The 14,933-nt window shown below is 46.9% G+C and overlaps 1 protein-coding gene across 12 annotated transcripts in view; it reads left to right on the forward strand.

The window, feature by feature from the left end:
• The window catches only part of LOC134927833 (NFX1-type zinc finger-containing protein 1-like), a 585,162-nt gene that overhangs the window by 412,883 nt on the left and 157,346 nt on the right, over positions 1 to 14,933 (forward strand). For all 12 annotated transcript variants that reach the window (XM_063922818.1, XM_063922822.1, XM_063922829.1 and 9 more), the window contains one exon: positions 6,476 to 6,517. In XM_063922818.1, coding sequence (XP_063778888.1) covers positions 6,476 to 6,517 — 42 coding nt within the window. The remainder of the gene's footprint in view (positions 1 to 6,475; positions 6,518 to 14,933) is intronic.

Here is a 14,933-nt window from a genome sequence, read left to right on the forward strand (position 1 = left end):
ACCACCCAAACTGGGTAACTATTGCATTGGACTTTACTATTTGCTACAGGGGTGCTAATAGGAACGGACTATTCCAGCGTAAATCCTTTGTTGCAGACGCACATGGATAGTAACAATTTATCAATTCACTGCATGAATGTGCAATTTTTAATTTAATGTGACATGAATGTTTTTTTACAAAGTGTTATTAATTGTGTAATAAATTGTTTTATTAGAGCTATTTTTTGCTCTCTCATATTGTACTATACAAATATAATATTTCAAACAGTCTTTTTTTCTCTGTAGGAGCTGGGAGACCAGCCTGCACATAAGCTTGTGCAATCACCATTCTAATTCATCTGGCCAAGGTTTGCTTATTCGCAGGTCAGCCATGTTTGTGAAAACAAAACAAAAAGGGAATCTAACCTCCTGAAAGAGGCAGTTCTCTCCACATATATACAGAGAGCCCATACCACATCCAAAGACCGTTCTTTGGAGGACAAATCCAGTAGAGATAAAGGCCGGAACCACAATCTCTTAGTTAAGGTGAAAAGATGACATCACCTTAGGTAAATAACCTGGGCGAATTCTAAGAACTGCCCGGTCACGATGAAATATTAGAAAGTGTGGACGACAGGGCAATGCATCTAAGTCCAACACCCGTTTTGCAGAGGCAATAGCCAGTAAAAACAAGACCTTGGCCGTGAGCTATTTAAGGTCCACCGTCTCAAGAGGTTCAAATGGAGACTCTTGCAGGGCATTCAGGACAACAGACAGATCCCTTGAAGCCACAGGAGTGACATAGGGAGGCTGAATCTGAAAGACACCTTGAGTGAATGTATAAACGTCAAGTATAGATACAATTTTTCTCTGAAACCGTACTGACAAGGCAGATATGTGAACCTTGAGGGAGGCCAGACGAAGGCCTAAGTCCAGGCCTCTTTGCAGAAAAGCCAGAACTCTTGTTTGAATTTCTGCTTGACCCTGGGCAGGAGTGACACTGGAGGGAACACGTAGGGTAGCCGAAAGTTCCATGGAATTGCCAGTGCGTCCACTGAATGCTGCTTGAGGATCCCTGGTCCGTGATCCGAACCTTGTGATTTTGTCAAGATGCCATCAGGTCTATGTGTGGTAGGCCCCACTTGTCCACTAGAAGTTGAAAGACTTCTGAATGAAGATTTCACTCTCCGGCGTGGACGTCCTGGCAACTTTGGAAGTCCGCTTCCCAGTTTAGGACGCCCGGAATGAATGCTGCTGATATTGCTGGCAGATGGCGTTCCTCCCAACTAAGGATTTTTGACTCTTCCATTATAGCCATGCGGCTTTGAGTGCCACCTTGATAGTTTATGTATGCCACCATAGTGGCATTGTCTGACCGTACTTGAACCGGCCTGTTCTGTACCAGAGGCAGGGCGAGAGTCAATGCATTGAACACCATCCGCAACTCCAGAATGGGAGGAGTGACTCCTCCTTGATCCAGCAACCCTGAAAAGAGTGTTGCTCCAACACTGCACCCCATCCCCTCAGACTGGCATCCATTGTCAGCAGGACCCAGTTGGGGATCCAGAAGGGGTGGCCCCTACTCAATTGCTGGTCCTGTAGCCACAAAGTCAGCGACAGATGAACCTCCGGAATGAAAGTGATCATGCGAGATCTGATCCAATGAGGTAGGCCATCCCATTGGAAAGGATTAACCTCTGCAAAGGGGCAAGAATGAATTTGTGCATACTCTACCATGTCGAATGCAGACATCATCAGGCCAAGTACTTGCATCGCCGAGTGTATCGACACTCTGGGGCGACAAAGGAAGCATCTTATCCTGTCTTGAAGTCTCAGGACATTTTCTGGAGACAGAAACAGTCGTTGACTTTGTGTGTCCAGAAGTGTCCCCAGGTGCACCATGCTTTGAGCTGGGACCAGCGAGGATTTCTTCCAATTTATGAGCCACCTGTGGGCTTGTAGGAAGCTTACCATCAGTTGTAGATGACTGAGGAGGACATTGTGGTAGTTTGCCAGAATCAGCAAGTTGTCCAGATACGGCAGGATCCTGACTCACTGGCGACGGGGATGTGCCATTATTACGGCCATGTCCTTGGTGAAGATCCGAGGAGCCGTAGCCAGTCCAAATGGCAGAGCCTGGAACTGAGGTTGCCAATAGCAAACCACAAATACTGCTGATGCGACATGGCAATAGGTATATACAGGTATGCATCCTGTATATCCAGGGATACCATATAGTCTCTGGGTTCCATGGCCAGTATAATTGAGCGCAGTTTTTCCATACAGAACTTGGACACTCTCACAAACTTATTCAATAATTTGAGGTTGAGTATAGGCCAGAAAGACCCATTGGGTTTCAGAACTAGAAACAGGGTCGAGTAGTAACCTCTTCCTTAGATAGCAGGCCGATAAGTGTGGGCAGTGTATGAACGGTCAGCGATGCTGACCATTCTAACACCTGCAGCTGTCGATTTTGACAGCTGCAAGTGGGGATGCACATTCACCACAGCAGGGGCAGAGCTGTCCCTGGCTGTGGCGGTTGCCGGCTCCAGAGTGTGCAGGGGATCACACATGAGTAGCGAGATCCCACACAGGCGCACTGGAGGCAGGCCGGGACAGGGAGAAACCGTTTCAGCACTGAGCTGAAGCGCTGTGTGCTCGGGGGACATCGCCGGAGGAGGAAGCTTTATTTTTACACTGCAATTAGATTTCAGTTTGAACACAGCCCACATCTGCGATTATACAACCCCATCGCAAATATAGCCCACTCCCATTGCATGCATAGCTGCAAACGCAAAATTGCGTACATTCACTGAAAAGGACGACAGTTAACGTAGCTCTAATACAGGGATGGGAAACCTTCGGCCCTCTAGCTGTTGTTGAACTACTCATCCCAGCATGACCTTCAACAGTTTTAGCATGGTTAAATAGCAAAACTGTAGCAAGGCATACTGGTATGTGTAGTTCAACAACAGTTGGAGGGCCAAAGGTTCCCCACCCCTGCTCTAATACATCAATAGCCCTCATTCCAAATTGATCGCTCGCTAGCTACTTTTAGCAGCTGTGCAAACGCATAGTCACCGCCCACGGGGGAGTGTATTTTCATTTTGCAAGTGTGCGATCGCATGTGCTACCCAGCGGTACAAAAACATTTTGTGCAAAACAAGACCAGCCCTGTAGTTACTTATCCTGTGCGATGATTCTAGCGTCGGAGGTCCCAGAATTGACGTCAGATACCCGCCCGGAAACACTTGGTCATGCCGGCATTTTCCTTACCACTCCCAGAAAACGGTCAGTTGACACCCATAAATGCCCTCTTCCTGTCAATCTCCTTGCAATCGGCTGTGCGAATGGATTAGTCGCTAGAAGCATTGCACAGCAACGATGCTGTTTGTACCCGTACGACGCATGTGCGCATTGTGGTGCATACGCATGCGCAGTTTTGCCATTTTTTTACTGATCGCTGCGCTGTGATCAACTCAGAATGACCACCAATGTCAGCACAAAACTGCAATGGTTTGTTTCTTGTTCTGTTCTGTTAGAATAATGTTAGACAGGCATTAAGGGTCATGGGGTAAACACAATACATACATTCATACATGTAAAATGTTAAAGTAACGTTGCTTACAATAGTAATATGTTATACACAACACTATTAAAATGAGCATACACATGACAATAAACATACTTAAAGAAAAGTGTTATTTTGTGGATTTATGAAACTTAATTTGTTTAATTAGGCCATACTTACCTACTTTTAATGTCTCCTCTCCGGAAGAAACCTAGAGAGGAGACGCTGCAGGAGACTTCAGGGGGCGGGGCCGGGCTGTGACATCATCAAGCCCCACATCCGGAAAACGCAGTGATTCGTGGGTATGCGGGAAGGGGGCGGAGCTAAAATAACGCGATTGACATCATTTTAACCCTTTCCCCACTTCACGGACCCGCAAACTCAGGGGTGTATCTCTCCATCCTGCCCGCATCACTAGGATGCGAGCAGGATGCGGGAGACTTGCCTATTCTTCCGAAGGTGCGGGGGGCTACCCCAAAAAACAGGAGCCTCCCGCAGCTTCCGGGAGAGTAGGCAAGTATGAATTAGGCATGTGGCACACTAAACAGCATTCTAGCATCACTATAAACACCATCAGCTGCCAGTGATTTTGCAATTATTATCTTGACCATCTGAACTTTCATTGCTGCCATCAATACTTCCACAGTCTGCGTAGCTACTCAGCCTGTGCGATTGAAGTATTTGGAATTTCTGCAATCTGGTTCTCATATATTGCTATTGCAATGCCCGCGACACACCCACTACACGCCCACCATAGCAGAAATTGCAGACCCATACCACTGACGCACCTCCACCACTCCTTTTTTTTTTTGTTTGCTAAATGTGAACGCTACTGTGTTCATGGATATCTAGTTAGGAACACGGAAACCAGACTTTGCACATGTGCACTGTTTGGCTGTGTACACATGCATAATGTGCCGATAATTGCTCACTGCGGGATTATTTGCAATTGAAGCTGAATGAGGGCCTATGCCAGATATCCTAGCCTACAGTTACTGCTAGCTGGCTGCAGACCCATAAAATCCCTAAAGCACATGTTGAAGAAGTGAAATGTTCAGGGATTTTCTCCTCTTTTGTTTAGTCCCCATTATCTCTGCTTAGTACATGGAGCCCTATGTTTGTAACTCCAAAAAGTAACACATTTACTGCAATGTTGCAGTCTATTACAGTTGCTCGTATGCGCTCCTCTGTATCCTAGAATTCCATGGACGTCTTTGCCACTTTCTTATTCTAGACAGTGGAGTTCACTATTAATGCATTCATTCTACACTATCATTCATAGATATTCGTTTTTGATGCAGTAATGTATTGTATCAACTCTGTCTGTGTATCAAACCAAAAGCTTATGTTTTCTGTATTTATACTTTGTATATTGAATAGCAAGTTGAAAGTGATGTTAAAAGGAACTAGACAGAAATGTAATTACATATTATTAGGTACAATTTTTATATAGTGGCACATGATAAATAGTAGTTACTGTTCATACTGTGGTTTACTGTCTTCTTTTGTGTATAAACAGAAGCATGTTTTTTTATGTGCTACCTCTTATGACTGGTGTAACTGTGTATTTCTTACATTAGTAACGCCTTTCAGGGTTTAATCTCTCTGTTAATTTATATGGCTACTGCCTCTCTATTAAACATCTTGTGTTCCTATTGTATCTCAGTAGGAGTACGTTAAATATCCCTTGCAACAAATCCCATTGTTATAACTGCCAGTGATAGGTCACGATTGTTGGATATCATACCAATGCCGGAATCCCGACACTATTCGGAATGCCGACACTGGCATAGGCTGCACCCAAGGCTGAGCACGCGCGGTGGGTGGAGGGGTATTGTTAGACACCTGCCAGAGGGAGGGTTAGGGTTAGGCAGCGGAACGGGTGTGTTAGATTTAGGCTGCGGGTAGGGGAGGTTAGGGTTAAGCACCACTGCTGAGAGTTAGGCTTAGGCAGCACGGGTGGAGGGATGATTAGGTTTAGGCTGCGGGGAAGGTGGGTTATGGTTAGTGGTCCAGAGGAGAGGTAAGTTTACTTAAGATTTATAAATAAAAATATTGTATGTGAAAAATTATAACTATGGTGGCCAATCCCGGGATCGGGATCAGCGGGATCCTGGGATTTAGGGCCAAAAACGGCTGGGATTCAATCCCGGCGATTGAGGGATCAGCGTTGAGCATCCACAGGATGCTCAGATGCTGCCTGGCTTCCTTCTTCCGGCTCCCCAGCACAGCGTGAAAGGTCACACGCCGCTGGGAGCTGCCAGGAGAGAGCGGAGGATGTTCCCCACCCGCCTGCCCCCGGTATATGGTGAGTTATGTGTGCAGGTCGGGTGCGGCGGGGCGAGGGGGCGGCCACATAGTTAAAAGCCAATCCCGGACATTTTTCAATCCCGATACCCGGGATTGAAAAAACGGCCCGAGATTGGCTTTCCTAATTATAACCATTACAGAAACTTTATTGTTTTCAAATCCAATTCTCCCGAGTGAGTACAGACCATTTTATGGTACTGTACATTTTAATTGAAAGTCCTCAGATATCTACTCTGTGACCCCTATAGCTGTATGCCAGGCCCGAAGGCAGGAGAAAGAAAATCCTCGATAAGTGCTGTGTTTTCGCAGCCTCAACCGCAAAAATACATAGACCCGAGATCTTATCCTGGATCCTGTGTGTTCATGCAAAAATGAGTGCAAAAACAAAACAGGGGGGTAATTGAATTACTCTGGGATTTTACCGCAATTTTTTACTGCAAAAACGGATTGCAGGTAATTGAATTTCACTCTATGACTGCAAACTTTTTTCTTTGTAAATATTATTTGTTGCAACCCTTGTTTTGTTAAATATTTATTACATGAATTTTGTTAAATATTAATTTTGATTGTGAGCAAACATTTCTTTTATGCAACATATTGTATTTTTATCAACAGACGTTGATGCTTTTGAATTTGAAACTGACGAGGTAGAAAGTGGTAAGTCTCAAAATTTGTAATTATAAAGATGTGCCTAGCCTACCAGGGGTACTTCGAGGCACTTGCAGGGGTGCCTTGGATTGGTGCTCCAGGACCAATTCAAATTATTTATGGTCAATGTAATAGGCAAAACCAGTGCTAGTATCTGCCAATCATAAAATATGTGGACAAACAGAAACAAATCTTGTCCCTCACCACACAATTGAATCTAAGGATGACATATATAAACAAAAGTTACTTAATTTAAAATGTATTTCTAAAATGCTCAATAAGAAGCTTTTGACCTAGGGGTGCTGTGAAAAAAATTCTGATACTCTAGGGCGCCATGATTTAAAATTTGGGAACCACTGCTCTAGAGTTTCTTAGTTTTTAGATAATTTCTGAACTACGTATTCCTAAAGGGCCATACTGACTGGGAGATGTGGAGGGAGATGTGTGCTGAGCGGTCTACCACCCAGTGGTGAAATGAGCGACCTGCTAGATTGTGCCTGCATGTAGTCCAATCTAGCACCGGCGATCGTGACGCGCGGGACTGCGCATCGCTGTCGCCGGCACCCCTACACACGGAGCGTTGTGTTTCTAATTTCTAGGCAATCTAGTCAGATTAGGTGAACATCGCTCCGTGTGTACCCCCCTTTACTGGGTAAGATTGTAGATACTGTACGATACAAGTTCTCCTTACAGAGGCTACTTCCAGTAGTGGTGTCCTATTTCCAAACTGTGCCTCTGGGACCTGCCTGGGCTGGAGATATATATAGAACATCTTTCCAAAGTAATAACACTAACACAAAGTAGATGAACACCTGCAAATGTGTGATAGCAAATGCTTACTGAGTAACATTAATCACCATGATATTTGGTGTACATAAACTCACTTATCTCTGCAAGTAGATTTTGTTCAAGGTAGCCTCAAAATTGAGACTATGGGGTGTATTCAATTGGGCTATCGGAAAGATGTCAGGTTCCGATTTTTTTAGGTTGAATAGTGTTCCGACTTATTCAATTGGGCTGCTGTTTTTCCGACAGGTCGGGAATTCCGACTTGTCGGAAAACATGTGGATCGGCGGATTATCTGCCGATCCATGTGTTTTGCGAATTAGCGCCCAAATCCGACAGGTTTTAGCCCCATTTCCGACAATGTCAATCCGACTTTAAAAAAAGTCAGATAGGTATTGTCGGAAACGGCCAAAACCTGTCGTATCTGGCTGCAGATTGAATACTGAAATGTCGGATCCTTTCTGTCAGAAAGGATCCTACATCAATTGAATAGACCCCTATGGAGATCTTTGGGTTAATGATTAACTGTGGGCACTGAACAGGTTGATGAATGCACAGGATGATCTGCCCTTGATAAGGAAAAAGATAAAGTAATGTTAATCTGCTGTAAGGGGTGGTCTGAGGGTGTCCTGTTAGCGAATTTCCATTGCAGGATATGCCCATGTGATCTCTGTGCACAGATACTGGCATGTTCTGTTCTTTTGTGATGCATATGGCATGTCATCAGAATCAAAGAGAGTGGAATACCATTTTTTGGTTATATAGCATCTATGAATACAAACACTGCCTCATTATCCTCCATATTGATGTCATACTGTTGTTTAATATTTACACTTGTAGATTTGCCTGTCATAAAACCTGTCTGATGGGGTGGACAATTTGATCTCTAAGGGGGACATTTAGTAAGCAGTGATACGAGCGGAGAAGTGAGCCAGTGAAGAAGTTGCCCATAGCAACCAATCAGCACTGAAGTAATATTTATAATTTGCATACTATAAAATTATACAGAGCTGCTTATTGGTTGATGGGGCAACTCCTCCACTGGGTCACTTCTCTGCTCTTATCACTGCTTAGTAAATGTCCCCCTTAATTTGTTAAAATGTATAGACAGTATTTTAGCCAAAATAATTTTCACACGAGGTTGACAATACAGATATCCATTGATAGGAAGCAGAATATAAATAATTATTTCTGTGTTTCCGGAGTACAGTGCTGCTATTAGTGCTTCAATCTATGTTTAAAACCATATACTGTCATTTGTTTTCTTTATTTGAGAGAGATGGTTAGGATAACAGGATTACACAGATTAGTAAAATTGCCCAGTAAGATATTAGGATTGCATAGTGCAGGTTTAGCAGGACTGCCAAGGAGGATAACAGGATTGCACAGTGCAGCCTTAGCAGGATTGCCCAGCAGGACATCAGGTTTGCACTGTGCAGGATTGCCAAGAAGGATAACAGGATTATTCTATGCATATTAGCAGGATTGCCTAGCAGGAAAACAGGATAGCACAGGAGGATATCAGGATTGCACAATGCAGGTTTAGCACAGATTGCACAGTGCAAGTGTGTTCAGCAGTATAACTGGCTAGCACAGGATCATTTGTATTGCAAACAGGAACGAGGGGCCTAATTCAGAGTTGATCGCAGCAGCAAATTTGTTAGCAGTTGGGCAAAATCATGGGGGTCAGTCCGAGTTGATCGCTCGCTAGCAACTTTTTTCAGCGCTGCGATCAGGTTAAAACTCTGCAAAACTGCGCATGCGTATGCACCGCAATGCGCAGGCGCATCGTCCAGGGTACAAAGAGGATCGGTGCTGGGCGATGGATTTAACGAACAATCCATTCGCACAGTCGATCGCAAGGTGATTGACAGAAAGAGGGCGTTGATGGGTGTCAACTGCCCATTTTCTGGGAGTGTTTGGGAAAACGCAGGTGTGTCCAAGCAGGGCGGGTGTCTGACTTCAATTCCGGGACCAAAAAGACTGGAGTGATTGCAGCAGCTGAGTAATTCCAGAGCTACTCAGAAACTGCACAAACTGTTTTTGTAAAAGGCGTTCACACACTTGCAAATCGAAAATACACTGCCCCATAGGCGGCGACTATCTGATCGCAGCGCTGCAAAAAGTTGCTAGCGAGCGATCAACTCGGAATGACCCCCCCATGTGCACAGCAGGGGGGGCAGATCTAACATGTGCAGAGAGAGTCAGATTTGGGTGGGGAGTGTTCAAACTGAAATCTAAATTGCAGTGCAAAAAAAAGCAGCCAGTATTTACCCTGCACAGAAACAAAATAACCCACCCAAATCTAACTCTCTCTGCAAATGTTATATCTGCCTCCCCCCCCCCCCCCTGCAGTGCACGTGGGCCCTCATTCCGAGTTGTTCGCTCGCTAGCTGCTTTTGGCAGCATTGCACACACCAGGCCGCCGCCCTCTGGGAGTGTATCTTAGTTTAGCAGAATTGCGAACGAAAGATTAGCAGATTTGCGAATAGAAATTTCTCTAACGTCCTAGAGGATGCTGGGCACTCCGTAAGGACCATGGGGAGAGACGGGCTCCGCAGGAGACATGGGCACTTTAAGAAAGAATTTAGTTCCTGGTGTGTATTGGCTCCTCCCTCTCTGCCCCTCCTCCAGACCTCAGTTTGATTCTGTGCCCAGAGGAGCTGGGTGCTTTTCAGTGAGCTCTCCTGAGTTTGCTGATAGAAAGTTTTTTGTTAGGTTTTTTATTTTCAGGGAGCTCTGCTGGCAACAGACTCCCTGCATCGTGGGACTGAGGGGAGAGAAGCAGCCCTACTCTCTAAAGCTAGGTCCTGCTTCTTAGGCTACTGGACACCATTAGCTCCAGAGGGATCGGTACGCAGGATCTCACCCTCGTCGTCCGTCCCAGAGCCGCGCCGCCGTCCCCCTCGCAGAGCCGGAAGACTGAAGCCGGGTGAGTATGAGAAGCAAGAAGACTTCACAGGCGGCAGAAGACTTCGTGATCTTCACTGGAGGTAACGCACAGCACTGCAGCTGTGCGCCATTGCTCCACACACCTACACATACTCCGGTCACTGTTAGGGTGCAGGGCGAAGGGGGGGGGGGGGCCCTGGGCAGCATTTGGGACCTCATTCTGGCAAATAAACACATATATACAGCTGGGCACTGTATATATGTAGGAGCCGCCGCCAAAGAAATAAAATTTAAGCGGGACAGAAGCCCGCCGCCGAGGGGGCAGGGCTTCTCCCTCAGCACTCACCAGCGCCATTTTTTCTCCACAGCACGCTGAGAGGAAGCTCCCCAGGCTCTCCCCTGCTGATACACGGTAGGAGAGGGTTGAAAAGAGAGGGGGGGGGGGGGCACATAATTAGGCGCAAAAAAGTATATTAACAGCAGCTACTGGGTTAACATTAAGTTACTGTGTTATTCCTGGGTTATATAGTGCTGGGGTGTGTGCTGGCATACTCTCTCTCTGTCTCTCCAAAGGGCCTCGTGGGGGAACTGTCTTCAGAAAGGACATTCCCTGTGTGTGTGGTGTGTCGGTATGCTCGTGTCGACATGTCTGATGTGGAAGGCTATGTGGGAGAGGAGCGGGAGCAAATGAGTGTGGTGTCTCCGCCGACGGCGCCGACACCTGATTGGATGGATATGTGGAAGGTTTTAAATGATAATGTTAATTATTTGCATAAAAGATTAGACAAGGCTGATGCATTGGGACAGTCAGGGTCTCAACCCGTGCCTGATCCTATATCGCACGGACCGGCAGGGTCTCATAAGCGCCCACTATCCCAAATTGTTGACACAGATACCGACATGGATTCTGACTCCAGTGTCGATTACGATGATGCAAAGTTACAGCCAAAGTTGGCTAAATCACTCCGATATATGATTATAGCAATTAAGGAGGTTTTGCACATCACAGAGGAAACCCCTGTCCCTGACACAAGGGTTTATATGTATAAGGGAAAGAAACCTGAGGTAACTTTTCCCCCCTCACACGAACTGAATGAGTTATGTGAAAAAGCTTGGGAATCTCCAGATTAAAAACTGCAGATTTCCAAACGGATTCTTATGGCGTATCCTTTCCCGCCAACGGACAGGTTACGATGGGAATCATCCCCTAGGGTGGACAAAGCTTTAACTCGCTTATCCAAAAAGGTAGCCCTGCTGTCCCAGGATACGGCTACCCTCAAGGATGCTGCTGATCGCAAACAGGAGGGTACCCTGAAGTCCATTTATACACATTCAGGTACCTTACTCAGACCGGCAATCGCGTCGGCCTGGGTCTGTAGTGCAGTAGCGGCATGGACTGATACCTTATCAGAGGAGTTTGATACCCTAGATAGGGATACTGTTTTATTGACCCTGGGGCATATTAAAGACGCTGTCCTTTATATGAGAGATGCTCAAAGAGACATTAGTCTGCTGGGTTCTAGAATAAACTCTATGTCGATTTCTGCCAGAAGGGTCCTGTGGACTCGGCAATGGACAGGTGATGCCGACTCAAAACGGCATATGGAGGTTTTACCTTACAGGGGTGAGGAATTGTTCGGTGAAGGTCTATCGGACCTGGTCTCCACAGCTACGGCTGGAAAGTCAAATTTTTTGCCTTATGTTCCCTCACAGCCTAAGAGAGCACCGCATTATCAAATGCAGTCCTTTCGTTCACAAAGAAACAAGAAAGTCCGAGGTGCGTTCTTTCTTGCCAGAGGGAGAGGCAGAGGAAAGAAGCTGCACAATACAGCTAGTTCCCAGGAACAGAAGTCCTCCCCGGCCTCTGCAAAATCCACCGCATGACGCTGGGGCTCCACTGGCGGAGTCGGGGCCAGTGGGGGCGCGTCTTCGGAATTTCAGCCACATGTGGGTTCACTCCCAGGTGGATCCCTGGGCAATAGAAATTGTGTCTCAGGGTTACAAGCTGGAATTCGAAGGGGTGCCTCCTCGCCGGTTTTTCAAATCGGCCCTACCATCTTCCCCCCTAGAGAGGGAGATAGTGTTAAATGCAATACAAAAATTGTATCTTCAGCAGGTGGTGGTCGAGGTTCCCCTCCTTCAACAGGGAAGGCGGTATTATTCGACCATGTTTGTGGTTCCGAAACCGGACGGTTCGGTCAGACCCATATTGAATTTAAAATCTCTGAACCTATACTTGAAGAGGTTCAAGTTCAAGATGGAATCGCAAAGAGCGGTCATCGCCAGCCTGGAAGGGGGGGATTTTATGGTGTCACTGGACATAAAGGATGCGTACCTTCATGTCCCCATTTATCCACCTCATCAGGCGTACCTAAGATTTGCGGTACAGGACTGTCATTACCAATTTCAGACGTTGCCGTTTGGTCTCTCAACGGCTCTGAGGATTTTCACCAAGGTAATGGCGGAAATTATGGTGCTCCTGCGCAAGCAGGGTGTCACAATTATCCCATACTTGGACGATCTCATAAAAGCGAGATCAAGAGAGCAGTTGCTGAACAGCGTATCTCTTTTACTGAAAGTGTTACAACAACACGGCTGGATTCTCAATATCCCAAAGTCGCAGTTGGTTCCTACGACTCGTCTGCCCTTCTTGGGCATGATTCTGGACACGACCCAGAAAAGGGTTTATCTTCCGATAGAAAAAGCCCAGGAACTTATGACTCTGGTCAGCAACCTTTTGAAAACAAGACAGGTGTCCGTGCATCATTGCACTCGAGTCCTGGGAAAGATGGTGGCCTCATACGAGGCCATTCCCTTTGGCAGGTTCCATGCGAGGACTTTCCAATGGGATCTGTTGGACAAGTGGTCCGGATCACATCTACAGATGCATCGGTTGATCACCTTGTCCCCCAGGGCCAGGGTGTCACTCCTGTGGTGGCTGCAGAGTGCTCACCTTCTCGAGGGCCGCAGATTCGGCATTCAGGATTGGATCCTGGTGACCACGGACACAAGCCTCCGCGGTTGGGGAGCAGTCACACATGGAAGAAATTTCCAGGGTCTTTGGTCAAGTCAAGAGACTTGTCTGCACATCAACATCCTGGAACTAAGGGCCATATACAATGCCCTACGTCAAGCAGAGGCCTTACTTCGCGACCAACCAGTTCTGATCCAGTCAGACAACATCACCGCAGTGGCTCATGTAAACCGCCAAGGCGGGCACAAGGAGCAGAGCGGCAATGGCGGAAGCCACCAGGATTCTTCGCTGGGCGGAGAATCATGTAAGTGCACTTTCGGCAGTGTTCATTCCGGGAGTGGACAACTGGGAAGCAGACTTCCTCAGCAGACACGACCTACACCCGGGAGAGTGGGGACTTCATCCAGAAATCTTCGCACAGATTGTGAGTCGGTGGGAACTGCCACAGATAGACATGATGGCGTCCCGCCTCAACAAAAAGCTGCAGAGGTATTGCGCCAGGTCAAGAGACCCTCAGGCAGTAGCGGTAGACGCCCTCATGACACCGTGGGTGTTCCGGTCCGTCTATGTATTTCCTCCTCTTCCTCTCATACCAAAGGTGTTGAGAATAGTAAGAAGAAAAGGAGTGAGAACAATCCTCGTTGTTCCAGATTGGCCACGACGGACCTGGTATCCAGATCTGCAGGAAATGCTCACGGAAGATCCGTGGCCTCTTCCTCTAAGGCAGGACCTGTTGCAACAGGGTCCCTGTCTGTTCCAAGACTTACCGCGGCTGCGTTTGACGGCATGGCGGTTGAACGCCGAATCCTAGCGGAAAAAGGTATTCCGGTGGAGGTTATCCCTGCGCTGATAAAGGCTAGGAAGGAAGTAATGTATGTTTCTTGGTGTGAGGCCAGGAATGCTCCTACGGAAGAATTCCATCTGGGCCGTTTCCTTCACTTCCTACAAACTGGAGTGGATTTGGGCCTTAAATTAGGCTCCATGAAGGTCCAGATTTCGGCCCTATCCATTTTCTTTCAAAAAGAATTGGCTTCTCTCCCAGAAGTTCAGACTTTTGTTAAGGGAGTACTGCATATTCAGCCTCCGTTTGTGCCTCCGGTGGCGCCTTGGGACCTTAATGTGGTCTTGGGCTTCCTAAAGTCACACTACTTTTGAACCACTGAAAATGGTGGAGTTGAAATATCTCACTTGGAAGGTGGTCATGTTATTAGCCCTGGCTTCGGCTAGGCGAGTGTTGGAATTAGCGGCTTTATCACATAAAAGCCCCTATCTGGTTTTCCATATGGATAGAGTGGAATTGCGGACACGTCCTCAGTTCCTGCCAAAAGTGGTTTCTCCTTTCATATGAACCAACCTATTGTGGTGCCTGTGGGTACACGGGACTTAGAGGATTCCGAGTCCCTTGATGTGGTCGGGGCTTTGAAAAATTATGTAGCCAGGTCGGCTAGAGTCCGAAAAACAGAAGCACTGTTTGTTCTGTATGCAGCCAACAAGCTTGGCGGCCCTGCTTCAAAGCAGACTCTTGCTCGCTGGATCTGTAACACGATTCAGCAGGCGCATTCTACGGCAGGATTGCCGTTACCTAAATCGATCAAGGCCCATTCCACTAGGAAAGTGGGCTCTTCTTGGGCGGCTGCCCGAGGGGTCTCGGCACTACAGCTGTGTCGAGCTGCTACTTGGTCGGGTACAAACACCTTTGCAAAATTCTATAAGTTTGATACCCTGGCTGAGGAGGACCTCATGTTTGCTCAATCGGTGCTGCAGAGTCATCCG

Source organism: Pseudophryne corroboree, chromosome 5, assembly GCF_028390025.1.
Source record: "Pseudophryne corroboree isolate aPseCor3 chromosome 5, aPseCor3.hap2, whole genome shotgun sequence".
Taxonomy (NCBI): domain Eukaryota; kingdom Metazoa; phylum Chordata; class Amphibia; order Anura; family Myobatrachidae; genus Pseudophryne; species Pseudophryne corroboree.